The sequence below is a fragment of the Callithrix jacchus genome, chromosome 2 (genome assembly GCF_049354715.1).
Source record: "Callithrix jacchus isolate 240 chromosome 2, calJac240_pri, whole genome shotgun sequence".
NCBI classification, from domain to species: Eukaryota; Metazoa; Chordata; class Mammalia; order Primates; family Cebidae; genus Callithrix; species Callithrix jacchus.
The window spans coordinates 162,768,179-162,794,163 of NC_133503.1; the positions used below are offsets into that span (position 1 = coordinate 162,768,179).

The 25,985-nt window shown below is 37.4% G+C and overlaps 2 protein-coding genes across 5 annotated transcripts in view; one reads left to right on the forward strand and one right to left on the reverse strand.

Annotated features, from left to right (window-relative positions):
* Nucleotides 1–25,985, reverse strand: part of CCDC152 (coiled-coil domain containing 152) — a 70,895-nt gene that overhangs the window by 26,552 nt on the left and 18,358 nt on the right. For 3 of the 4 annotated variants that reach the window (XM_017969935.4, XM_078365534.1, XM_078365536.1), the window contains exons 4-5: nt 22,083–22,151; nt 10,096–10,160 (exon numbers count right to left, since the gene is read on the reverse strand). In XM_017969935.4, the coding sequence (XP_017825424.2) occupies nt 10,096–10,160; nt 22,083–22,151 (134 nt within the window). The remainder of the gene's footprint in view (nt 1–10,095; nt 10,161–22,082; nt 22,152–25,985) is intronic. The other variant, XM_078365535.1, reaches the window with a different exon arrangement.
* On the forward strand, nt 2,437–5,379 carry LOC100398309 (C-terminal-binding protein 2). Its single transcript, XM_002745016.7, has one exon. The coding sequence runs from the start codon at nt 2,853–2,855 to the stop codon at nt 4,188–4,190; it is 1,338 nt and encodes a 445-aa protein (XP_002745062.1). The 5' UTR covers nt 2,437–2,852; the 3' UTR covers nt 4,191–5,379.

Here is a 25,985-nt window from a genome sequence, read left to right on the forward strand (position 1 = left end):
AGCCTACTACTACCACAAATATTGCTATTGGGTACCTCCTGAGTTTGATCCTTTGGAGTGGTTCTCCATGAATTTTAGATGTGTTCAGAGGTATTGAATTAGGGAATCTGCATTGTCATGGTTTGCTTTGGACAGCTGCTAACTAAGAAATTGAGACTCTTGGGTTGTGGTGTTTTCTCTTTAATTTCTTCCCCTCTGAACATGTCTATAATATTCTAGACAAAGGAATATCCTTGTGCTTCAAGTTTTAGAAAAAAAAATAGGTAAGAATTTCTCCCATTTTTTCTCCACCCTAATTACAACCTGACTTTATCACCTATTGTTGAGATCTAGAGTCAATATATGAAAGGGTATTGGGGAAAAATAAAGGAAAAAAAGGAAAAGAAAGGGGGAGAAAGGGTGGATTCATTCCAGAAATACTTAAAAACCATCTCAAAATTGATGATGATTCCCCTGGCAAGATGGCCGAATCGGAACAGCTCAGGTGTGCAACTCCCAGTGAGATTGACACATAAGGTGGGTGATTTCCACATTTTCAATTGAGGTACCTGGTTCATCTCATTGGAACTGGTTGGACAGTGGTGCAGCCCAAGGAGGGTGAGCCGAAGCAGGGTGGGGCATCGCTCACCTGGGAAGTGCAAGGGCCAGGAAACTCCCTCTCTTAGCCCAGGGAATCCATTAGGAACTGTTTCCTGCACTCCGGCCCAGATAGTGTGCTTTTCCCATGATCTTCGCAACCTGCAGACCAGGAGATTCCCTCCAGTACCTACACAATCAACAGGGCCCTGGATTTCCAGCACAGAACTGGGTGGCCATTTGGGCAGAAACCAAGCTAGCCACAGCATTTTTTTTTCATATCGCAGTGGTGCCTGGAATACCAGTGAGGCAGAACTGTTCACTCCCCTGGAAAGGGGGCTGAAGCCAGGGAGCCAAGTGGTCTGGCTCTGCAGGTCCCACCCCTATGGAGACCAGAAAGCTAAGATCCAATGGCTTGAAATTCTCACAGCCAGCACAGCAGTCTGAGCTCAACCTGGGTCATTCAAGGTCAGTAGGGGCGAGGGGCATCTGCCATAGCTGAGGCTCGAGTAGGCAGTTTCAACCCCACAGTGTAAGCAAAGCTACCAGGAAATCCGAACTGGGCAGAGTCCAACGCAGCTCAGCAGCAGCAGGCACTGTTTCACTAGATGCCCTCACTGGGCAGATCATCTCTAAAAAAAGGCAGCAGCCCATCAGGGACTTATAAATAAACCCCCACCTTCCTGGGACAGAACACCTAGGAAAAGGGGTGGTAGTGGGTACAGCTTCAGCAGACCTAAACACCCCTGCCTGGCCGCTCTGAAAAGCAGTGGATTTCCCAACACAGTGTTCAAGTTCTGATAAGGGACAGACTGCCTCCTTAAGTGGCTCCCTGACATCTGTGTATCCTGATGGGGAGACGCCTTCCAGTAGGGGCCAACAGACACCTCATACAGGAGACCTCTGGCTGGCATCTGGCAGGTACCCCTCTGGGACAAGCTACTAGAGGAAGGAACAGACAGCAATCTTTGCTGTTCTGCAGTCTTCACTGGTGATTCCCAGACAAGCAGGATCTGGAGTGGACCTCCAGCAAACTCCAGCATACCTTCTGACTGTTAGAGGGAAAATGAACAAACAGAAAGAAATAGTTTTCACATCAACAAAAAGGACGTCCACTCAGAGACCCCATCCAAAGATCCCTGACCTCAAAAATGAAAGGAAGATAAATCCACGAAGATGGGATGAAACCAGCGCAAAAAGGCTGAAAACTCCAAAAACCAGAATACCTCTTCTCCCTTAAGGGATCACAGTTCCTCGCTAGCAAGGGAACAAAACTGGATGGAGAATGAGTTTGACGAATTGACTGAAGCAGGCTTCAGAAGGTGGGTAATAACACACTACTCTAAGCTAAAGGAGCATGTTTTAACCCATTGCAAAGAAGCTAAGAAACTTGAAAAATGGTTAGATGAAATGCTAACTGGAATAACCAGTTAAGAGAAAAACATAAACGAACTGATAGAGCTGAAAAATGCAGCTTGAGAACTTCATGAAGCATACACAACCTTAAATAGTTAAATCAATCAAGGAAGGGGCGAAGGAGAATGAAGGGCGAGGGGAGCATCGGACGCAGCGCCGCCGTGACAGGACCCCGGCCCCTGCCACCGAAGCCCCCGCACCTCCAGAGGGCCTCCCGGGCGGGGCCAGGCCAGGGAGTGCCCGCCGCGCCCGGCCCCTAGCCCTCCCGCCCGCCGCGCCCGTGTGCACTTTCGCGGAGCCACTAATCCCCCGAGAGAGCCGATTTGTAGTGAGGAGTATCTGGAGGGGGCGAGGCCGGCCCATGTGGGGTTGTGTCATTGGTTTGCAAAGAGAGACCCCGCCTTTGCCCCCCCCCAAAAAAGGAGCGAGGAGTGAGCGAGCGGCGACCCTCACCTCGCCTCCCGCCTCGCTCCTGCGCAGCCAGCGGGCACCGGGAGCCGCGGCCAGCGCCGCTTCTTTCCTTTCCTTTTCTCTCCGTTTTCCTCCTCCTTACCCGGAGGAGAAAACAAATAAAGAAGAGCAAATAGCCGGGAGGCGCTCGGCATCCAGGACGTTCCCTCCCCCGATCCAAGTTGGAATTAGCATCTTCTCGGGGGGTCTCATCACCTTAAATGGTTTTGAACCAATGAAGCTGTATTCCCTTCAAAAGACGGACAGCCCATCGTGTGGACTATAGAGTTTGTGGACAGATCTATATTGGGTTCATAGCGGCGTCATGCACGCAGACTCCTGCAAGTTCCCCTAAGTTCTTAGAGGGCTGCTTTGCCTTTTGATCTGAGAGTTGCAAAGTTCCATAAAGAATGGCCCTTGTGGATAAGCACAAAGTCAAGAGACAGCGATTGGACAGAATTTGTGAAGGTATCCGCCCCCAGATCATGAACGGCCCCCTGCACCCCCGCCCCCTGGTGGCGCTGCTGGACGGCCGCGACTGCACTGTGGAGATGCCCATCCTGAAGCACCTGGCCACCGTGGCCTTCTGTGACGCGCAGTCCACTCAGGAGATCCACGAGAAGGTTTTAAATGAAGCCGTGGGCGCCATGATGTACCACACCATCACCCTCACCAGGGAGGACCTAGAAAAGTTCAAGGCTCTGAGAGTGATCGTGCGGATAGGCAGCGGCTACGACAATGTGGACATCAAGGCTGCCGGCGAGCTGGGAATTGCTGTGTGCAACATCCCATCCGCAGCCGTGGAAGAGACAGCTGACTCCACCATCTGCCACATCCTCAATCTGTACCGGAGGAACACGTGGCTGTACCAGGCCCTGCGGGAAGGCACGCGGGTTCAGAGCGTGGAGCAGATCCGAGAGGTGGCCTCGGGAGCGGCCCGTATCCGTGGGGAGACACTGGGCCTCATCGGCTTCGGTCGCACGGGGCAGGCGGTTGCAGTTCGAGCCAAGGCCTTTGGATTCAGCGTCATATTTTATGACCCCTACTTGCAGGATGGGATCGAGCGGTCCCTGGGCGTGCAGAGGGTCTACACGCTGCAGGATTTGCTGTATCAGAGCGACTGCGTCTCCCTGCACTGCAATCTCAACGAACATAACCACCACCTCATCAACGACTTTACCATAAAGCAGATGAGGCAGGGAGCATTCCTTGTGAACGCAGCCCGTGGCGGCCTGGTGGACGAGAAAGCCTTAGCACAGGCCCTCAAGGAGGGCAGGATACGAGGGGCAGCCCTCGACGTGCATGAGTCAGAGCCCTTCAGCTTTGCTCAGGGTCCATTGAAAGATGCACCGAATCTCATCTGCACTCCTCACACTGCCTGGTACAGCGAGCAGGCATCGCTGGAAATGAGGGAGGCCGCTGCCACTGAGATCCGCCGAGCCATCACAGGTCGCATCCCAGAAAACTTAAGAAACTGTGTGAACAAGGAATTTTTCGTCACATCAGCGCCTTGGTCAGTAATAGACCAGCAAGCAATTCATCCTGAGCTCAATGGTGCCACATACAGATACCCGCCAGGCATCGTGGGTGTGGCTCCAGGCGGACTTCCTGCAGCCATGGAAGGGATCATCCCTGGGGGCATCCCAGTGACTCACAACCTCCCGACAGTGGCACATCCTTCCCAAGCACCCTCTCCCAACCAGCCCACAAAACACGGGGACAATCGAGAGCACCCCAACGAGCAATAGCAGAGAATGCTGGAAGGTAATCGTTCAGATACACTCGGGACCAAGAGACAGTAAAAAATAGATGAACTAAGAGAAAAAGAATCTGACGGTCTTTGTAACTGATTCTGGACATATGCATCATTGATGTTGCAGTGTTAAAACTACAAGAGCTAGAAAAACTGAAGATGTTGTCTGCTTACGGAAGCACTGAAAGACTAGGATGTGATTTATTAACGACCAACTTCTGTTATTGTGTGTTAAGTTTTTCATCTGTGCATCAAATCACAAAGAATAAATAGAGCTTTTTCCTTTATCAGTCCCTTGGGCACAGCAGGTCCTGAACACCCTGCTCGAGAATGTTGCATCAAGAGTTCAAACATCCAAATAAAAAATATTAAGAGGAAATCCCCATCCTGTGACTTGAGTCCCTTCAGTCTACAGGGGCTGGTTACCTCTTTTTACTAATAGGAAGATCACATTACTACCAAATGGGGAGAAAACTGTTTGCCTGTGGTAGACACCTGCACGCATAGGATTGAAGACAGTACAGGCTCCTGTACAGAGAAGCGTCTCTCACAGCTGAACTGTATACTCTGAGTGGGCAAGTTGGTTGTAAGTTAAGTAAAACCCTCTGATGATGCAAAAAAAAAAAAAAAAAAAAGTATTAAGTTTCACAAGCTGTTTGTACTCAAATATATTTTCTCAGTTTCAGATCCTCTGCTATTTTATTGAGTGGAAAGTCTTGAACTAAAAGGGTTCAAGAAGAATAATGTTGCATTTCCTTATGTCTCAGGAAACACTTTTTATGGTAACTTGTCAGATTGTCTATGAACAAACCCACTTTTTTAGACATTGATAAAGTCTTTTGTTCTTCACGTGATATTTTATACAAGAACACTTCAGATGTATTAGATGTGACTGATTTTAACAAATCCTATTAGATTTGTATCAACTAGTTACATGTTCTATTCATAGTCTTTTGTGAATCATTGCCTTTTTGTTTAAAAAGATGGCCTATTTTGAGCCTTTGTATAGGTACATTCCTGTTTTTGTGACAAAACAAACTTTAAAATTGTCCCAAACAGAAAAATAATGGCTATCAGAAGTATGTTTTGTTTTAGTGTGAGTTACCGTTACTGTATTTGTTTATTGTAAAGGTGGACATTTAGCGTTCAGTGCAGTTTTCAATAAAAAGTAATTAAAAAAAAAATAGTTAAATCAATCAAATGGAAGAAAGGATATCAGAGATTGAAGATCAACTCAAGGAAATAAAGTGAGAAGACAAGATTAGAGAAAAAAGAGTGACAAGAAATGAACAAAGCCACCAAGAAATATGGGATTATGTGAAATTGACTAATGTACCTGAAAGTGAAGGGGAGAATGAAACCAAGCCAGAAAATTTAATATCCAGGAGAACTTCCCCAACCTAGCAAGGCAGGCCAACATTCAAATTCAGGAAACACAGAGAATACTGCAAAGATACTCCTCAAGAAACAACCCAAGACACATAATCATCATATTCACCAAGGTTGAAAAGAAGAAAAAATGCTAAGGGAAGTCAGAGAGAAAGGTTGCGTTATCCCCAAAGAGAAGCCCATCAGCCTAACAGTGAATCTCTCAGCAGAAACCCTACAAGCCAGAAGAGAGTGGGGGCCAATATTCAACATTCTTAAAATAAAAGAATTTTCAACTCAGAATTTCATATCCAGTGAAACTAAGCTTCATAAATGAAGGAGAAATAAAATCCTTTTCAGACAAGCAAATGCTGAGAGATTTTGTCACTACCAGACCTGTCTTACAAGAGGTCCTGTAGGAAGCACTGAAGATGGAAAGGAACAACCAGTAGCAGCCACTGCAAAAACATACCAAATTGTAAAGATCATTGATGCTAGGAAGAAACTGCACCAACTAATGGCAAAATAACCAGCTAGCATCATAATGGCATGATCAAAGTCATACATAACAGTATTAACCTTAACTTTAAATGGGCTAAACGCCCCAATTAAAATACACAGACTGGCAAATTGGATATGGAGTCAAGACCCATTGGTGTGCTGTATTTAGGAGACCCATCTCACAAGCCTATGTCTTTGCACACATAGGCTCAAAATAGAGGGATTGAGGAATATTTGCCAAGCAAATGGAAAGCAAAAAAAGCTGTTTTTTTTTTAAAAAGATCAACAAAATAGATACAACTACTAGCCAGACTAATAAAGAAGAAAAGAGAGAAGACTCAAATAGATGCAATAAAAAATGCTAAAGGTGATATCACCACCAATCCCATAGAAATACCAACCATCATCAGAAAATACTCTGAACACTCCTACACAAATAAAACAGAAAATGTAGAAGAAATGGATAAATTCCCAGACACATACACCCTCCCAAGACTAAACCAGGAAGAAACTGAATCCCTGAATAGACCAATAACAAGGTCTGAAGTTGAGGAAGCAATTAATAGCCTACCAACCAAAAAAAGTCCAGGACCAGACAGGTTCACAGCTGAATTCTACCAGAAGTACAAAGAGGTGCTAGTATCATTCCTTCCGAAACTTCCAAACAATACAAAAAGAGGGAATCCTCCCTAACTCATTTTATAAGACCAATATAATCCTGATACCAAAACCTGGCAGAGACACAACTAAAGGAAAATTTCAGGCCAGTATCCCTGATGAACATTGATGTGAAAATCCTCAATAAAATACTGGCAAACCCAATCCAACAGCATATCCAAAAGCTTATCAATCACGATCAAGTTGGTTTCATCCCTGGGATGCAAGGCTAGGTCAACATACACAAATAAAAAAATGTAATCCTTTACATCAACAGAACCAAAGGCAAAAACCACGATTTTCTCAATAGATGCAGAGAAGATCTTCGATAAAATTCAACAACCTTCATGCTAAAAACTCTCAATAAACTAGGTATTGATGGAATGTATCTCAAAATAATAAGAGCTATTTATGACAAACCCACAGCCAACATCATACTGAATGGGTAAAAACTGGAAGCATTCCCTTTGAAAACTGGCACAGGACAAGAATGCCCTCTCTCACCTCCTATTCAACATAACATTGGAAGTTTTGGCGAGGGCACTCAGGCAAGAGACAGAAATAAAGGGTATTCAAACAGGTAAAGAGGAAGCCAAATTGTCTCTGTTTGTAGATGACATGATTGTATATTTAGAAGACCCCATCATCTCAACCTGAAATCTCCTTAAGCTAATAAAAAACTTCAGCAAAGTCTCAGGATGCAAAATTAATGTGCAAAAATTACAAGCATTCCTATACACCAATAATGGACAGAGAGTAAAATCATAACTGAGCTCCCATTCACAATTGCTACAAAGAAAATTAAATACCTAGGAATACATCTAATGAGGAATGTGAAGGATCTTTCAAGGAGAACTACAAACCATTGCTCAAGGAAGTAAGAGAGGATACAAACAGATGGAAAAACATTCCATGCTTATGGTTAGGAAAAATCAATATTGTGAAAATGGCCATACTGCCCAAAGTAATCTATAGATTCAATGCTATCCCCATCAAGCTACCATTGATTTTCTTCACAGAACTGGAAAAAAACACCTTAAATTTCATATGGAACCAAGAAAGAGCCTGCGTAGCCAAGACAATTCTAAGAAATAAAATCAAGGCTGGAGGCATCACATACCTGACTTCAAACCATACTACAAGGCTACAGTAACCAAAACAGCATGGTACTGGTACCAAAACAGAGATATAGACCAATGAAACAGAACAGAGGTCTCAGAAATAATGCCACACACCTACAACCATTGGATCTTTGACAAACCTGACAAAAACAAGCAACGGGAAAAGAATTCCCTATTTAATAAATGGTGTTGGGAAATCTGGCTAGCCACATGCAGAAAGCTGAAACTGGATTCTTCCTTACACCTTATACAAAAATTAACTCAAGATGGATTAAAGATTTAAATATAAGACCTAAAACCATAAAAACCCTAGAAGAAAACCTAGGCAATACCCTCAGGACATAGGCAAGGGCAAAAACTTCATGACTAAAACACCAAAAGCAATGGCAACAAAAGCCAAAATAGACAAATGAGATCTAATTAAACTAAAGAGCTTCTGCATAGCAAAAGAAACGTATCATTAGAGTCAACAGGCAAACTATAGAATGGGAGAAAATTTTTGCAGTCTACCCTTTTGACAAAGAGCTAATATCCAGAATCTACAAAGAACTTAAACAAATTTACACGAAAAAAACAAACAACCCCATCAAAAAGTGGGTGAAGAATATGAAGAGATACTTCTCAAAAGGAGACATTTATGCAGCCAACAAAACAAAAAAAAAGCTCATCATCACTGGTCATTAGAGCAATGAAAATTAAAACAACATTGAGATACCATCTCAGGCCAGTTAGAATGGTGATCATTAAAAAATCTGGAGACAACAGATGCTGAAGAGGATGTGGAGAAATAGGAACACTTTTACACTGTTGGTGGGAGTGTAAATTAGTTCAATCATTGTGGAAGGCAGTGTGGTGATTCCTCAAGGATCTAAAAATAGAAATACCATTTGACCCAGCAATCCCATTACATGCCCAAAGATTATAAATCATTCTATTATAAAGATATATGCATATGTATATTTATTGCAGCACTGTTCACAATAGTAAAGATTTGGAACCAACCAAAATGCCCACCAATGATAGACTGGATAAACAAAATCTTGGCATATATACACCATGGAATACTATACAGCCATAAAAAGGATGAATTCACGTCCTTTGTAGGAACATGGATGAAGCTGGAAACCATCATTCTCAGCAAACTAACACAAGAACAGAAAACCAAACATGGCATATTCTCACTCATAATTGGATTTGAACAATGAGAACACATGGACACAGAGAGGGGAGCATCACATACTGGGGACTGTTGGGAGTTGGGGGACTAGGAGAGGGATAACATTAGGAGAAATAACTATTGTAGATGATGGGGTGATGGATGCAGCAAACCACTATGACATGTGTATACCTATGTAACAAACCTGCATGTTCTGCCCATGTACCCCAGTACTTAAAGTACAATTTTAAAAAAAGGTGATGAAAAGCTAAATTTTCTAAGAGCATAGCCAGAATGCTACTTATTACTGTAGAGTATTAACTAGAAGTTCTGAGGAGGTTTCTTCAGAGGCTCCCCAAATGAGAAACCTACTGGATTTAGAGAAGATTCTTCAAGTGAAGGCTGCTATAGATTCAACTTGAGTCTTGAGGTTCTTCGGTTTGCTAGAATTTGACATGTTAGCTCCTGAGAGATGAGAAATTTAGCATAATGAACCTCTCAAAGAGCAGAGGGAACCGACGTTTATTTAGCATCTTTTATGTTTTGTAGGCATCGTTTATGTGTTCTACAACTGCTATTACTATACTGTTTCTATAGGAGATAAGGAAAAGTAGTAGAGGGTATGGTTGCTCTTGGGAAATAATCTGTGATCCACATGAAATGCCTTCTGTATTTGAAAGATGTAATGATTATCCAAATCATAAAGAGTATAGATTCCTTTACATTATAGTAAAAAAGTTCACAAGTAGTAACAAATAGAGTTTACTAGAGTAAAAACTCTATTAACATAATTGAAAAATATGTAGCCAAATTATTGCATCTTTTTAGTATAAAGAAAAAATAATGCAAGTTATATGTTAGTACATTATGTTTTGTAAAAAAAACTCCTAAAACTTGTATTACTTTTAAAACAAATTGTCATTTATTAAAGATTTCAGCATATGTATCTACACACACACACACACAGACACACACACACACAAACACACACACCCCTTTGGCTGTGTTTATTAATTTAAGAACCTCTGTTTTTTTCTAATTTGAAAAGACAAGTGCTCTACAGAGACTTGACTGAATAGAATGATACATAAACTCACCTGTTCATGAGACTTTAACTTCTCTTTTATAAGATCAGCACTTATTTTTAGTTGTTCATTTTCACCTGTGTAAGAATAATCAAAAAACATCCTAATATATAGCACTTTTCAAGTAATATGAAAATAAGTTTAACACTTTAGTTTCCATTCATGTATACTTTCAACAAACATGCATCCAGCAGCTACTACACATCAGGTACCACACTAGACACTGAGAGCATGAAAGCAAAAAGTTGTTGCTCTTCAAAGAATTTACAGCCTAGTGGTGAGTCAAATGTGTTAGTAGTTATCATATGCTATGATGATTGCTTTTAATGACAGTATATCTGAAATAGTACAGGAACCTGTAAAAAGAAAACCCAGGGCAGCTTGAAGTCAGGAAAAGATTTAGAGAAGAGAAGCTACTTGAGATGAGAGTTAAGTGATAAAGCTTACCTCATGTTAAGAGAGAGCATTCTAAGTGCAGAAAATTGCACAGAAGACCATGGGCTTGAGTGAATACAACTTGGAAAAACTACAATTCAAGTACGATATTGTTGAAGTGTAAAGTGTGAGCAGGAGGTGCTATATAGGTTGAGATCCTATCACTAGGTAGACATATTCTAGATGAACAACTTTGGATTTTTGTTTTAAAGGTTATAGAGAGTCATCAAAGAACTTTGAATCGTGCAGAAGTGAAATAAAGAGAGTTACATGCTAAAACGATTGTCTGGCAATGTGGATGATGAATGAGAGCGTTTTGATCCTAGAGGAATGGAGATGAGTAAGTATAGATCAAGTAAGAGATAACAGGAACCTAAATTACATCAATGGCATCATGGAAAAAAGGAGGCAATGAGGAGAAGAATTAATTAGATGATAGAATTACCTAGGAATTTAGTGACCCTTTATAGAGAGAGGAGGCAAAAGAGTAAGGGAGAGCCTTTTCTTTTTAGGTTTCTGGTGTGGGTAACTGAAAACAATACCTTAATAATCTTTTAAACAAATTTAAAAAACCCTGTGGTTAATTTTGATTGCTAAACATCCAGGTCAATTCAAAACTAATTTCCTATTTGAAGTTTTCATGATCCTTATCACTGGCTAGATTAGTGGCTGGAAAGACTCAATAGAAGTGGGAAAGAAATCTTCGTTTGCTCCTTCGTTGCTCTTCCCTCTCTCTCCTGTGGGTCAGCTCTTGGGAACTGGAGACAGGGAATGAGGAGAGGTAGAAAATTATCTACTTAACATTGAGGTTCTAGTCCTTTAGGTAGTTGTAGCAAATATATGGAGAGTGTTGACTCACTCCAACGTTTGGTGACTTTTTAGCAGATGTCTTTAGAATATGGAAATATGTAGCTATTTTGTTGTTACTTCTGGGATGGGCCCTAGTCACTAACTCCAGGTAAACAGGAAAAGCTTCACTGGACATCCTATTACACATTTTCCCTCTACAATCTTAACTATAAACACAACCAAGAAGTAGTTAAACAAAACAACAAATCAGTAAAGATTTTTGAAGTATCTGAATAATGTTTTTAGGAAAGTTTGTTTTGTGGTATAGTAAAGTTGAGAAGAGCCTTGGAAATAGAGTCCACTTACAAAACTATTGCAGAGGTATTAAATCATAGTATTAAAATTAAAACCTTGACTATAAATAAAACCAAGAAGTAGTTAAACAAAACAACAACGAATCAGTAAAGATTTTTGACATTATCTGAATAATGCTTTAGGAAGGTTTGTTTTGTAGTATAGTAACGTTGAGAGGAGCCTTGGAAATAAGAGTCCACATATGAAACTTACAGAGGTATTAAATCATACATAGTATTAAAATTAAGCAAAAATCTAATATCAATTAGTTTTTAAAAGTTGTGATAAGAAACAGATAGGAAAAGTGTTACATTTTAAAGGGTCATATTTAATACAAATCTTAATCTTGATGATGGCTTCAGTCTGACAAAAATTTTGTCAGAAAATTTGATGTTTCTTGAATAAAAGTCATCAATTATATGAAAATAGTTTCAACATAACACAGATATAAAATGTACTATTTCCCTTTGATAACAAAAGACTTCAGATATGTTTTCTGCTCCCTTTGCTATTCCAATGGGATTTTCAAACCTTGGCACCACTAACACCATTCATAATAATGTTTTTACATTAGGGATCAATCTTGGTAGTGTACCTTCTATGAATTTTCATAAATAAAAATGGCATACATTCATCATTATTGTATGCAAAATAGTTTCATTGACCTCAAATTCCTCTATGCTCTATTTATAACCCTTTCCCTGAACTCCTGGCGACACTGATCTTTTGACTGTCTCCATAACCTTGCCTTTTCCAGAATGTCATATAGTTAGAATCATACAGTATGTAGCATTCTTTTGAGATTGATTATTGATTCTTTCACTTAATAATATGCATTTAAGTTTCCATCATTTTTTTCATCACTTGATAGCTCATTTCTTTTCAGTGCTGAATAATAGTGCATTATTTGCATGTGGCACAGTTTATTCATCCATTTACCCACTAAAAGACATTTTGGTTGATTCCAAGTTTTGGCAATTATGAATAATTTATTGAAAAGAATGTCTTTTGTCCATTATATTGCCTTTGCTCCTTTTTCAAAGATCATTTGACTCTATGTAGGTGTATTTCTATTCTGTTCCATTTACTTATTTGTTTGTTTAGTCAATACTATACTGTCTTCATCACTGTGGTTTTATTGTAAAATTTGAGGTCAGATAGTGTTAATCCTTTGATTTGTTCTCCTCCTTCAAAATTTTGTTGGCTATTCTGGGTTTTTTCACATAAACTTTAGAATCAGTTTGTCAATATCCACCAAATAACTTGCTGGGATTTTTATTAGGATTGTTTAGAGTCTATGGATCAAGTTGAGAAGAACTGACATCTTGACAATATTGAGTCTTTCTATCCATGAATGTGGAATAGCTCTCTAGTTAGTTAGCCTTTCTTTAATTTTTTTCTTTAGTTTTGTAGTTTTCCTCATGTAGATCTTGGACTCATATTTGGTTAAATTTATATTTATATAGTTCCTTTTTGGGGTGCTAATGTAAAGAGCATTATGTTTTCAATTTCAAATTCCCCTTGTTCATTGCTGGTGTGTAGCTAAGTGATTGACTTTGTTTTGCTTTGGTTTCTGAAACTTTGCTACAATTTTTTATTATTTCCTAAAGTTGTGTTGTTGTTCATTGATTGAGATTTTCTGCACAGATAACAATTTCATCTGTGAACAAAGATAATTTTATTTTATCCTTCCCAATGTGCATGCCTTTTAATTCCTTTCCTTGCCCTATTGCATTATCTATAATCTCTAGTACATGCTAAAAGGGAATGGTGTAAAGGGCCATTGTTGCTTTCTTCCTTGTCTTAGTGAGAAAGCTTCTAGTTTCTCATATTATGTAGGATATTAGCTTTAATTTTTTTGTAGATATTATTTATAAAGTTGAGGAAGTTATCCTCTATTCTTAGTTTGCTGAAAGTTTTTATTATGATTGGGTGTTGAGTTTTGCCAAATGTTTCTTCTGCATTGATTAATATAGTCATGTGACTTTTCTTCTTTAACCTATTGTGACAAAGTACATTAATTGATTTTCAAATGTTGAATTAGCCTTGCATAGCTGGTATAAGTGCCACTTGGTCATGGTTTATAAATCTTTATATACATTATTGAATTTGTTAATATTTTGTAGAGGATTCTTGCATCTATGTTTATGAGATATATTGGTCTGTAATTTTCTTTTTTCTGTAATGTCCTTCTTTGTCTGGTTTTGTATTAGGGTAATGCTGGTATCATAGAATGAATTAGAAATTATTCCTTCTTCTATCTTCTGGAAGACATGGCAGATAATGGGTATAATTTCATTCTTAAATCTCTAATAGAATTCACCGGTAGATTTATAGGGGCCTGGTACTTTCTGTTTTGTAAAGTTATTAATTAATTATTAAATTTCTTTAATAGCTATAGGCCTACCTATTCATACTATTTATTTCTTCTTGTGTGAGTTTTGTCAGATTGTGTCTTTCAAGAAATTAGTCCATTTCACATAGGTTATCAAATATTTGAGCACAGAGTATTCCTTTATTATCCTCTTAGTGAACATGACATTTGTAGTGATGTCTTTTCTTTCATTTCTGATATTATTAATTTGTGTTGCCACTCCTATTTCTTTAGTTCACCTGGCTAGAGACATGTCAATTTGATTGATCTTTTCAAAAAAACCGCTTTTAGTTTCATTGATCTCTATTGATTTCTTGTTTTAAATTTTATTAATTTCTGCTTTATTTTTATTATTTCCTTTTTTCTACTTACTTTGGATTTAATTTATTCTCTTATTTCTTATTTCCTAAAGCGGAAGCTTAGATTAGTTTTAGTTTCTTCTTCCCTTCTCATATATGCATTTAATGCTACAAATTTCTCTTTAAGCACTGTTTTTGCTATATTTCACAAATTTTAATAAATTATATTTTCATTTAGTTCAAAATATTTTAAAATTTCTGTTGATATTGTTTTTTGACCCCTGTATTATTTAAAATTGTTCTTTAATCTGCATATATTTTGACATTTTTAATCTTATCTTTCTGTTTTTGAATGTCTACTTCAATTTCACTGTGGCCTGACAACAGACATTGTATGATTTCTGTTCTTTCAAATTTGTTAAGGTGTGTTTTATAAACCAGAATGTGATCTATCTTGGTGAGTGTTCATGTAAACTTTAGGAGAATGTGTATTCTGTGGTTGTTGAATGAAACAGTCTATAGATGTTCATTATAGTCAATTGATTGATGGTGTTGAGTTCATCTATGTTCTTACTGATTTTCTGATACAAGAATGTTGAAATTTTCAACTATATAGTAGACTCATCTATTTCTCCTGTTAATCTTTGACTCACATATTTTTGATACTGTTGCTAGATACATATGTAAAAGGATTTTATGTCTTCCTGGAGAATTAACCCTTTTATCATTATATAATGCCCTTTTTTATCCTTGATAATTTTTTATGCTCTAAAATCAGCTGTTTGAAATGAATATAGCTACTCCAGTGTTCTTAGTGTTAACATGACATATCTTTCTTTAGCCCTTAACTTTTAATCTATATGTGCCTTTATATTTAATGTAGGCTTTTTTTGTAGAAAGCATATAGTTGGGTAATGTTTTTTGATCCACTCTGATAATCTCTGTCTTGTAACCTGTGTATTAGACTTTGATTTTCAAAGCGATTTTTGATAAAGTTAGATTAATATCTACCATACTTATTACTGTTTTCTATTCATTGCCTTTTTCTTTGACTCTATTTTTGTCTTCTGTTCTTTTTCTGCCTTTTGTGGTAAAGAGTATATTATATGGGCCGGGCACAGTGGCTCAAGCCTGTAATCCCAGCACTTTGGGAGGCCAAGGCGGGTGGATCACGAGGTCAAGAGATGGAGATCATCCTGGTCAACATGGTGAAACCCCGTCTCTACTAAAAATACAAAAAATTAGCTGGGCATGGTGGCATGTGCCTGTAATCCCAGCTACTCAGGAGGCTGAGGCGGGAGAATTGCTTGAACCCAGGGGGTAGAGGTTGCGGTGAGCCAAGATCGAGCCATTGCACTCCAGCCTGGGTAACAAGAGTGAAACTCCGTCTCAAAAAAAAAAAAGAAAGAGTACATTATATGATTTCGTTTTCTCTTCTTTCTTAGCAGATCCATTACACTTCTATTTTTACTTTTTTAAAGTGATTGTCCTAGAGTTTGCAATATGTATTTACAATGAATCCAAGTCCATTTTCAAATAACATCATACTGCTTCTCAGGTAGTACAAGTACTTTATACTAAAGTATTCATAATACCTTTCCCTCATTCCTTGTGTCATTGATGTGATACATTTCATTTATACATAAGTTATGATTACTTAAAATACATTGTTGCTATACTTTTGAATAAATTATCTTTGGATTAATTCAGAATAAGAAAAATAAAAGTTTTTATTTTACCTTCACTTATTCCTTCTCTAATGTTCTTCCTTTCTATGCAGATCCAAGTTTATGGCCTATAGCATTTTGCTTCTCTCTGAAGAAACTCTTTCATCATTTCCTGAAAGGCTGGTATACTTGCAACAAACACTGTCAATTTTTATTTGTCTAAGAAAGTCTTTATTTCCCCTTTCTGGAGAGTAATTTTGCAGGATACTGAATTATTGGTTGGTGTTTGTTCTCTCTCTCAGCACTTTAAATATTTCCCTTTACTCCTTTACTGTGTGCATGGTTCCTGAGAAGAAGCTGGATGTAATACTTGGAATTTTCAGATGCTTTGAACTTGACACATACTCTAGCAATTCATTGGAACACCAAGGCAAAAAACACCAACCTGCTAAAGAGATCCATTCATTTTTCTTATTTTCAATTTTAAAACTTAGCTGTGGTTCAATTCTTATCTTTGGTCCTCTATAGGTAAAGAATTTTCCCCACTCTTCTTTGAAAAATTTTCTTTGTTTTTTATTTTCTACCATTTGAATATGACATGCCTAGGGGTCGCTTTTTGAGCATTTATCTTGCTTAGTGCTCACTGTGCTTCCTGGATCTGTGGTTTGGTATCTGACATTAATTAGGGGAAATTCTCTGTCATTATTGCTTCAGATATTTCTTCTGTTCCCTTCTTTCTTGATTTTCCTTCTGGTATTCCCAGTAAGTTTTGTTACAGCTTTTGTAGTTATTATATGTCTAATGTAATCCATCAAAGGCATTAATTTCTGTTACACTGTTTAGAGCCCTTAGTGTATTCATCACAGTTTAATATTTCTGGTCTAGTAATTCCAATACCTCTGCCATTTCTATGTCTGGTTTTGATGCTTTCTCTGTCTCTTCAAACTGTCTATTTTTTTTCCTTTCAATGTGCCTTGTAATTTTTTTGTACAAAGCTCAAGACAAAGTACTGGGTAAAAGGAATTCTGGTAAATAGGCCTTTAGTGACTTGATGGTAAGGTGTAGGGGAAGGAGAAGCATTCTATAGTCCTATGATTAGGGCTCAGTCTTTCAGTAAGCCTGTGCCTCTGGATTGTGAGTTACTCACATGCGTCTCGGTCCCTCTCCTCTTAGGTGGGATGGGATGGCTAGAGTGGGCTGGAGTTGCAAAGGCTAGGGGGAGCTGAAATAGGGTATTTCTCCCCCATCAAGGCAGCTTATCCTTGGCTAAAACATCAATAGTTTAGGCTCAGATAAAATAGCTTCTTTTGAGTCAGGCTTTGTTAAGAACAGAAGCTGTGGATTATTTCAAAATGGTTACTTTTCCTCTCCTCCTGCCAATAACATGAGGAGATTTTTCTCAGATCTTAACTGGGAGATTTTAGTAGAGCTCTTACAGGTAAAACTTCCAGACTGTTGGGGCTCCCCTATGATTAGGTCTCCTGAAATTTTTAATCTCTTCGACTTGTCCACAGTGAGTCTCCTGCAATTTATCAAAATTACATTTTAAGGTTTCCTAGCCTGACCAACAGGAAGGTTTCTGCTTTGGGGTTCTGCTCTTGTAAGTTGTATTTTCTGAATCTGCCTCCCTGTCTCCAATTTAGGGACATCAGCTTGTCCTGCAACCTCACTTGTCTGATCAAAAGACTAAGAATTGTTGATTTTTCAGTTTGCTGAACTTTTTACTTGTTAGCAGGAGTGACAACTTCTGAGATCCTTGCACATTTTACCAGAAACCTGAGGTACATTTGAAGGATTTTCATTAAAATTAGAATTCTATTTTCATGTTTCATTGCAAGTGAGAATACTTAAAAGTGACCTATTTTCAGCCCTGAAATTGCTTAGTGGTGGAACCATTTCTTAAGATACAACCGTTTTTCCATAAATTAATTTTCCAAAATCATTTTATCAGGTCTAATAGACTTTCATTACATTTTCACTTAATATGTCTGATAAAGAGCTTGCCTGGGGGTAGGAGAAGTGACAGCTCTCATACTTTCTTATTGTTTGCTTTTGCTTGCATTATTATACTTATTACTGTCCTCAAAATATGTTTTATTTTTTAAAACTACTTGTCCATTTTTAAAGGATTAGTTTGATTAGAATTAGCTAATTTTATCTATCAATCCTCTTCTCCAGATACATATAAACTGTACTACACTGCCATACACTGATACTAGGGGAAAAAATAAACATGCAATTGTTCAGTTTTAGATCTCCGATTCTCTTCAGAGAAGGAAGAACCTTGTGTATCATGTGTGACATATAATTAACTTACAGACAGAAAAAGGATTATTCCAGTTTCTAAATTTTTGTAAGATGACTGACTGAATTTTCAGATAAAAATAAAGGTGAATAAGAATTGCAATATTTTGCTACATATCATTGCTTTATCTTTTACATAATCCATAAGTCCTTGCTGAAAAGATTCACTGATAAGACTAAAGAAAGGTAGCATTTCTCATTGTAACTGAAAAGTCTCTTAACCCCAAAGGGTAACTGCTTCACCAGATCAATAATGTTACCAAAAAAATCAGGTCCTTTCAGTTTACTTTTTTTGATATCATCAAAAATCACCCTGCTAGCATGATTTTTAGACTAGAAACAAGAAGTCTGCAACAATTTTAGGATTATATACAAGTCTTATAATAACTGGAAGAACACAGTCCATCTCTTGGAAGAGATAAAAATTATTCCAGAAGAACTCCCTTGGAGCTTGGATGCAATCTGCTTACCCTGAGGCATATGGTTAAGGGAATGAAGGGTGAACATCTAAAAAAGAAAAAAAGTTTCCTATTAAGGAGAGCAAAGAGTTGCTGGGTAGGAAACCACTGGGTAGCTTAAATAAGCAGATTAATCATACTATCTTGGCAATCAATTGGATGAAATGGTCAAATATAGATAGTTGATATATATCACCTTGCTCAATCAAGGCCTGTAAAAGCATTGGGAAAATGAACTCAATGAATTATCATTTATTTGCAAGAGGCATCATACAATATTCATTTTTTAAGAATGGCTATTTTAAAACTTGTACTTGCCTTGTATTGGATCTTTAAGAGAAACGTATCTGTTTTCTCCCATTGATTATGATGTTAGCTGTGAGCTTTTCATTTATGGCCTTTGTTGTGTTAAGGCAAGATTCTTCCATGCCTATTACCTTTTCCATCTATACCTATTTTGTGAGAGTTTTAATCATGAGTGGATGTTGAGTTTTGTCAAATTTTTTTGTGTATCTATTGAAATGTTCATGTGTTTTATTTCTATTCATTTTGATAATAAATAGAAAATGTATGGTATACCACATTGATTGATCTGTGTATACAAAACCATACTTGCATCCCAGCAATAAATCCCACTTGGTTAGGATATATGATCTTTTTAATGGGCTGCTGAATTTTATTTGATAGTATTTTATCGAGGATATTTGATTCTGTGTTCATCAGAGATATTGGGCTGTAGTTTTCTTTCCTTGCAGTGTATGTCTGATTTTGGTGTCAGGGTAATGCTGGCATCATAGGATGAGTCTGGAAGTGTTCCCTTTGCTTTTATTTTTTTGGAAGAGCTTAAGAAAAATTGGTATTACTTCTTTGAGTGTTTAATAGAATTACCCATGAAGTCACCTGGTTCTGGGCTTTTCCTTGGTGGGAAATTTTTGATTACTCACACAATTGCCTTATTTGTTATTGGTGTGTTCCAACTATTTCTGACTCAGTTTTGGCAGATGGTATGTTCCTAGAAAGTTTACTATTTATTCTAGGTTATCCAGTTTGTTGGCATATAATTGCTCATAATAGTCCCTTATGATCCCCCTCATGCCCCCTGAAATATCAGTTATATCATCTTCTCTTTCTGCTTTTATTTATTGACTTTTTTTTTTTAACTATAGCCAAGGGTTTGTCAATTTTATTTTTTTCAAAAAACAAAGTTTTGTTAAATGTTCTGTTGTCTTTTATTTTCTATTTGATTGGTTTCTCCTATAATCTTCATTATTTCCTTCCTTTGATTGCCTTTGGGCTTAATTTGTTGTTCTTTTCCTAGTTCCTTGAGGTGTAAAGGTAGATTGCTTATTTGATATATATCTTTTCCTTTTAAATTTAGGCTTTATATCTATAAACTTCCCTAGAAGAATGTCTTTTGCTGCATCCTATAGGTTTTGGTATGTTGTGTTTTCACTTGTCTCAGATACTTTTTAAATTCCTTTATTTATTCTTTGATTCAATGATTGTTCAGGAGTGCGTTTAGCATTTTTGCCACTTCATTTCAACATAGTGCTGGAAACCCTAGACAGAGCAATTAGAAAAGAGGACATAGAAGGCATATAAATCAGAAAAGAAGAAAATTATCTATATTTGAAAATGACATGACTATATATTTAGTAAACCTGTTAGAACTAATAAATAGATTCAGTAAAGTTGCGGTGTACAAAATCATCATATAAAAATTAATCACATTTCTATATACAAATTACAAAATATATGGAAAGGAAATTAAGAAGCAATCCTATTCACGATGGCAATAAAACTTAAGAATTAACCAAAGAAGGTGAGAATCTTGTACACTAAAAGTTATAAAACATTGATGAAGAGAATGAAGAAGACACAGATAAATGGATGGATCTGAATTAATATTGTTAAAATGGCCATACTACCTACAATTATCTGCATATTTAATGCAATCTCTCTCAAAATGCCAATGTCATTCTTTACAGAAGTAGACAAAACAATCCTAAAATTATATGGAATCACAAAAAAACCTCAAATAGCCCAAGCAATCTTGAGCTAAAAGAACAAGCCTGGAGCCATTGCACTACTTAATTTCAAAATGTATTACAGAGTTACAATAATCAAAACAGTATAGCACTGTTAAAAAAAGACATGTAGATTATGGAACAGAATAGAGAACCCAGCTGAGTGTGGTATTTTAGCCACAAGGAAGGGAAAAGTTGTTTTGAGCCTTAGCATTGAGATAGAAACATAAAAGCCCTTATTTTGCACTCCAAATTATAGGAATCGTATATAAGATCAATATTTTATCTCACATATGTAGGGTGCTTGTTTTAAAATAAAGGTAGAGATCTAAGATGAGAAGTGACTATTTGATGTGAGTTTTATTTGAAAGAGGACTTTAAGGCAATTGAGCTTAATCTCTGATACAGTAGAAAAAAAATCTCATGGCCATAATAGCTGAGTCAGAACAGCACAAAATACTTGGTTGCTCTGTTTTGTGAATGGTAGGACTGTTTGAATAACTTGATTGTTTAAAAAAAATAAGATAAGCCAAATGTGTTGACTTCACTTTCACAAATATAGTCAGTCTATGACAAAAAATTAAATGGTAAATAATCACTGTGGTTTAAATAAAAAATTATGGTTGAATTAGTAATATGCACTCTTCAAAACTGAACATAGTGTTATTAAAGACCAAGAATGCTACTGAGAATAAATAGATTTCTAAACTTTTGAAGGTAATAAAAATAACTATATGACTTTTGAGAAAAGATCCTTTGATGCCACTATCAGATAGAATATGACCGAATTGTTCTGTTCAGCATAGAATTTCTAATTTCATAATCATCTAAGAAAGTATTTTTAAGAAGTAAGGAGTCCTCTCTTAGCTGGTTAGTTGAAACTCATTATCAACCATGAAAAAATTCCCTATTTTTAAAAAGCTACTCAAATAAACAATGCTTTTTTAGATTTTACTTTTTTTCCCCTAACTTTCTTTCTTTCTTTTTTTTTTTTTTGAGATGGAGTTTCACTCTGGTTGCCCAGTTGCCTAGGCTGGAGTGCAATAGTGCAATCATGGCTCACTGCAACTTCTGCCAGGTTCAAGTGATTCTCCTGCCTTGGCCTCCTGAGTAGCTGGGATTACAGGCATGCACCACCATGCCTGGCTAATTTTGTATTTTTAGTAGAGACAGGGTTTCCTCTATTTGGTCAGGCTGGTCTCAAACTCTCCACCTCAGGTGATCCACCCACCTCGGCCTCCCCAAATGCTGGGATTACAGGCGTGAGCCACCACACCCAGCCCCTAACTTACCTTTCAAATTCTGTTGATATTCAATGGTATGTTGTAGACCTTTTATTATATTATGAAGAGTAGCACATTCTAAAACAAAAAAGTAAATTTATTTTAAATTACCTTGCTTTCAATTTTGGAATTATTCTCTCAGTTGAAATAATTAAAATAATATTTAAGCCAGGCATGGTGGTGTGCACCTTGTAGTCCCACCTACTCAAGAGGCTGAGTCAGCAAGATCACATAAACCCAAGAGTTCAAGGGGGCAGGGGCTATGCTTATGCCATTGCACTCCATCCTGGGTGACAGAGCAAGACACTGTCTCTAAAAATAATAATAATAATAATAATGATATTTAATTGGAAATTACAAGATAGTAATAAAGCAAACAAGGACCTTAAAGAAAATTATATAAGGGAAAAATATAACTTTTTTTTTTTTTTTGTGAGATAGACTCTTGCTCTTCACTCAGGCAGGAGTGCAGTGGTGCGATCTTGGCTTACTGCAACCTTCACCTACTGAGTTCCAGTGATTCTCCTGCCTCGGCTTCTTGAGGAGCTGGGATTACAGGCACATGCTATCATGCCTGGCTAATTTTTGCATTTTTATAGAGATGGGGTCTCACCATGTTGGCCAGGCTGGTCTCAAACTGCTGACCTCAGTCCATCTGCATTGGCCTCCCAAAGTACTGGGACAAAAGGTGTGAGCCTTTACTTTTAACTCACTCATTAAGTCAAATGAATTTCAAAACTTAGTAATGACTTTCCTAATGCATGGAATGGTACTGATTCTACCATGTGCCTAAGCAATCTCTGCTCTAGTAGTAAGGCATACCTGCACATGTCTTGGGAACTATAAGAAGTATGTTCATGTAAATCTTCCATGAAAGAACATCCTAAGGAAAGGGAGTTAAATTATATTGTTTTGGTATAAGACAATATGTGGTACAATTGCATGGGCTAGGACAACACTTTTCTTATTGTCTTCCAATGTGTCCTCTTAGTACTTATGCCTGAGTCTTAGAGCAAGAGATTAGCAATAAAAGTAGTAAAAACTCAGTAAGCAGTGTTCCAAGGCTTCAGCAACTTTGCAGCCAATGGCTTTTGACATAATAGGAGTTAGAAGTTTCATTGCAAATATTAGAGCCTTGACATGCGCATCCAAGCCTTGACTGTACTATTGGTTACCACCAGCAACAGCCAAGAAGGATAGCAATAGTAGTGGTAACTTCTATTACTTTAGAAGTCCATTTAGCTATTAGGGCTGCAACAGCAGAGACTATTTTTTATTTTGCTTACCATTGCTTCCTAGTATTTAGAACACTTGTGGTCCATAGTAGGCAATCCACAAATATTTATTCAGTGATTATTGGGTGGATAGGTAATATCACAGTAAGCTGAGCAGAAAAGGGGTAAGTGGAGAGTCTTTGGTATGAAAATAACATATATTTTGTCAATGGAATGAAAGAACCAATATTGTGAAGGAAGAATTCAAAACTTTTCACTTTTTAATTAGAGATTCTGCACTTAGTCTCATGTACTTTTTCAACTATGCTGATAGAAATGAAAGTATTTTGCAGAAGTTTAAACATTTATGATGATATAAGGTTCTGCTATTGTGGCTCTTCACTCCTCCCTGTTCTCCCTATCATCTCCATCTTCCATTCAACGTTCGCGTCATTCTCCATTTTATCAATCTTGCTATTTCCCAGTAAGGAATGATGGTTAAATTACATTTGACAGAAATTAGCTGAGAATTTGCTTCATGAGTCTCACTGTGCTAGCTGCTACAATTAAAAAATTAAAGAGGCATAGACAGACTCTGCTATCACTTGTCTTTGTGCCTTTTAGAGTAATGAATCCTGTGAATCATAGAATATCGTAGCTGAATTACCTCAGTAATCTGTACATTGAAAACAGAACCCTGCGACTGTTTAAAAAATGTGTATTTTCAAAACTTGAACACAAGGTGGCTCTCTCACCACATTTTTCTACAATGGACCCTAGATAAGAAATTTTTCACAAGAATACCATTCACTAATTTTGAATAATGGCTTTTAGTTCTCTTTGAAAACTTTAATCCACATTATTTTTCTTGTTGGACTTTATTATGTAATTTGATAGTGGCCTATTAAATTCTTCCTAAAAACCAGAAGTCAAAATGTTAAGCTATTTCTTATAATTGAGTAAATCAATAATCATTCTGAGCTTAAATATAGGCTCTAAGATTAACCAATAATATGAATACTAATATGTATTTCATATAATAGAGATATTAAATGCAATTATACATGTATAGAGTTTTATGCAGTGCTTTTTTCTCAATACTAATATTATTACTATCTTTAATAGGCCAAGAAATTCTTTATCTGGCTGGCATCAGGTGTAGAAAATAAAATGTCCATATATCATTCTTTGTTGTTGAATGAATCCAATCATGTGTAGTTTGCTGTTCCTTCCTAAGTGAATTATTACACACTTGGCTCCATAAGTTGTCATTCTCATTTGTTCTTTTATTTTTGATAAGTACTATCCAGTAGAAAGGACATTGGATTTAGAACAAGTAAAATTGTATTTCTTAAAAATAATTTTTGTGGTTACATAGTAGGTGTATATATTTATGGGGTACATGAGATGTTTTAATAAAAGCATACAATGTGAAATAAGCACATCATGGAGAATGGAGTATCTATCCCCTTAAGCATTTATCAATTGAGTTATAAACAATTTAATTACATTCTTTAAGTTACTTTAAAATGTACAATTAAGTTATTATTGACAATAGTCACTTTATTGTTCTAACAAACAGTAGGCGTTGTTCATTCTTTCTATTTTTTTTTGTACTCATTAGCCATCCCCACCTCCCTTCCAGCCCCCTACTACTCTTCCCAGCCTCTGGTAACCATCCTTCTATTCTTTATGTCCATGAGTTTAAATATTTTGACTTTAAGATCCCATAAATGAGAACATGTGATGTTTGTCTTTCTGTGCCTGGCTTATTTCACTTAACATAATGATCTCCAGTTCAATATGTTGTTGCAAATGGCAGGATCTCATTCTTTTTTATGGCTGAATAATACTCCATTGTGTATGAGTATCTTATTTTTTTTCTTTCTTTTTTTTGTGTGACAGAGTTTCACTCTTGTTACCCAGGCTGGAGTGTAATGGCGCAATCTCGGCTCACCGCAACCTCTGCCTCCTGGGTTCAGGCAATTCTCCTGCCTCAGTCTCCTGAGTAGCTGGAATTACAGGCATGCGCCACCATGCCCAGCTAATTTTCTGTATTTTTAGTAGAGACGGGGTTTCACCATGTTGACCAGGATGGTTTCGATCTCTTGACCTCGTGATCCACCTGCCTCGGCCTCCCAAAGTGCTGGGATTACAGGCATGAGCCACCGCGCCCAGCCCTTATTTTCTTTATTCATTCATCTGTTGATGGACACCTAGGTTCCTTCAAATCTTGGCTATTGTAATCAGTGCTGCAACAAAGAATGCAGATATCTCTTTGATATACTGAATTCCTTTCTTTTGTGTATATACCCAGCAGTGGGATTGCTGTGTCCTATGGTAGCTCTATTTTTAGATTTTCAAAAAGCCTCCAGACTGTTCTTCATAGTGACTATACTAATTTACCTTCCCACCAACAGTGTACGAGGGTTCCCTTTTCTCCACATCCTCACCAGCATTTGTTGTTGCCTGTCTTTTGGATATAAGCCATTGTAACTCAGGTGAGATGAGATTTCATTGTAGTTTTGATTTCATTTCTCTGATGATCAGGGATGTTGAGCACCTTTTCACATGCCTGTTTACCATTTGTATATCTTCTTCTGAGAAATGTCTATTCAAATCTTTTGCCCATTTTTGGATTGGATTATTTGATTTTTTTTTTTTTTGTCCTGTAGGGGTATTTAAGCTCCTTATATAT

What these genes read in the sequence shown, in the direction of transcription:
- LOC100398309 (XM_002745016.7), top strand. Translation starts at nt 2,853, where the DNA reads ATGGCCCTTGTGGATAAGCACAAAGTCAAGAGACAGCGATTGGACAGA.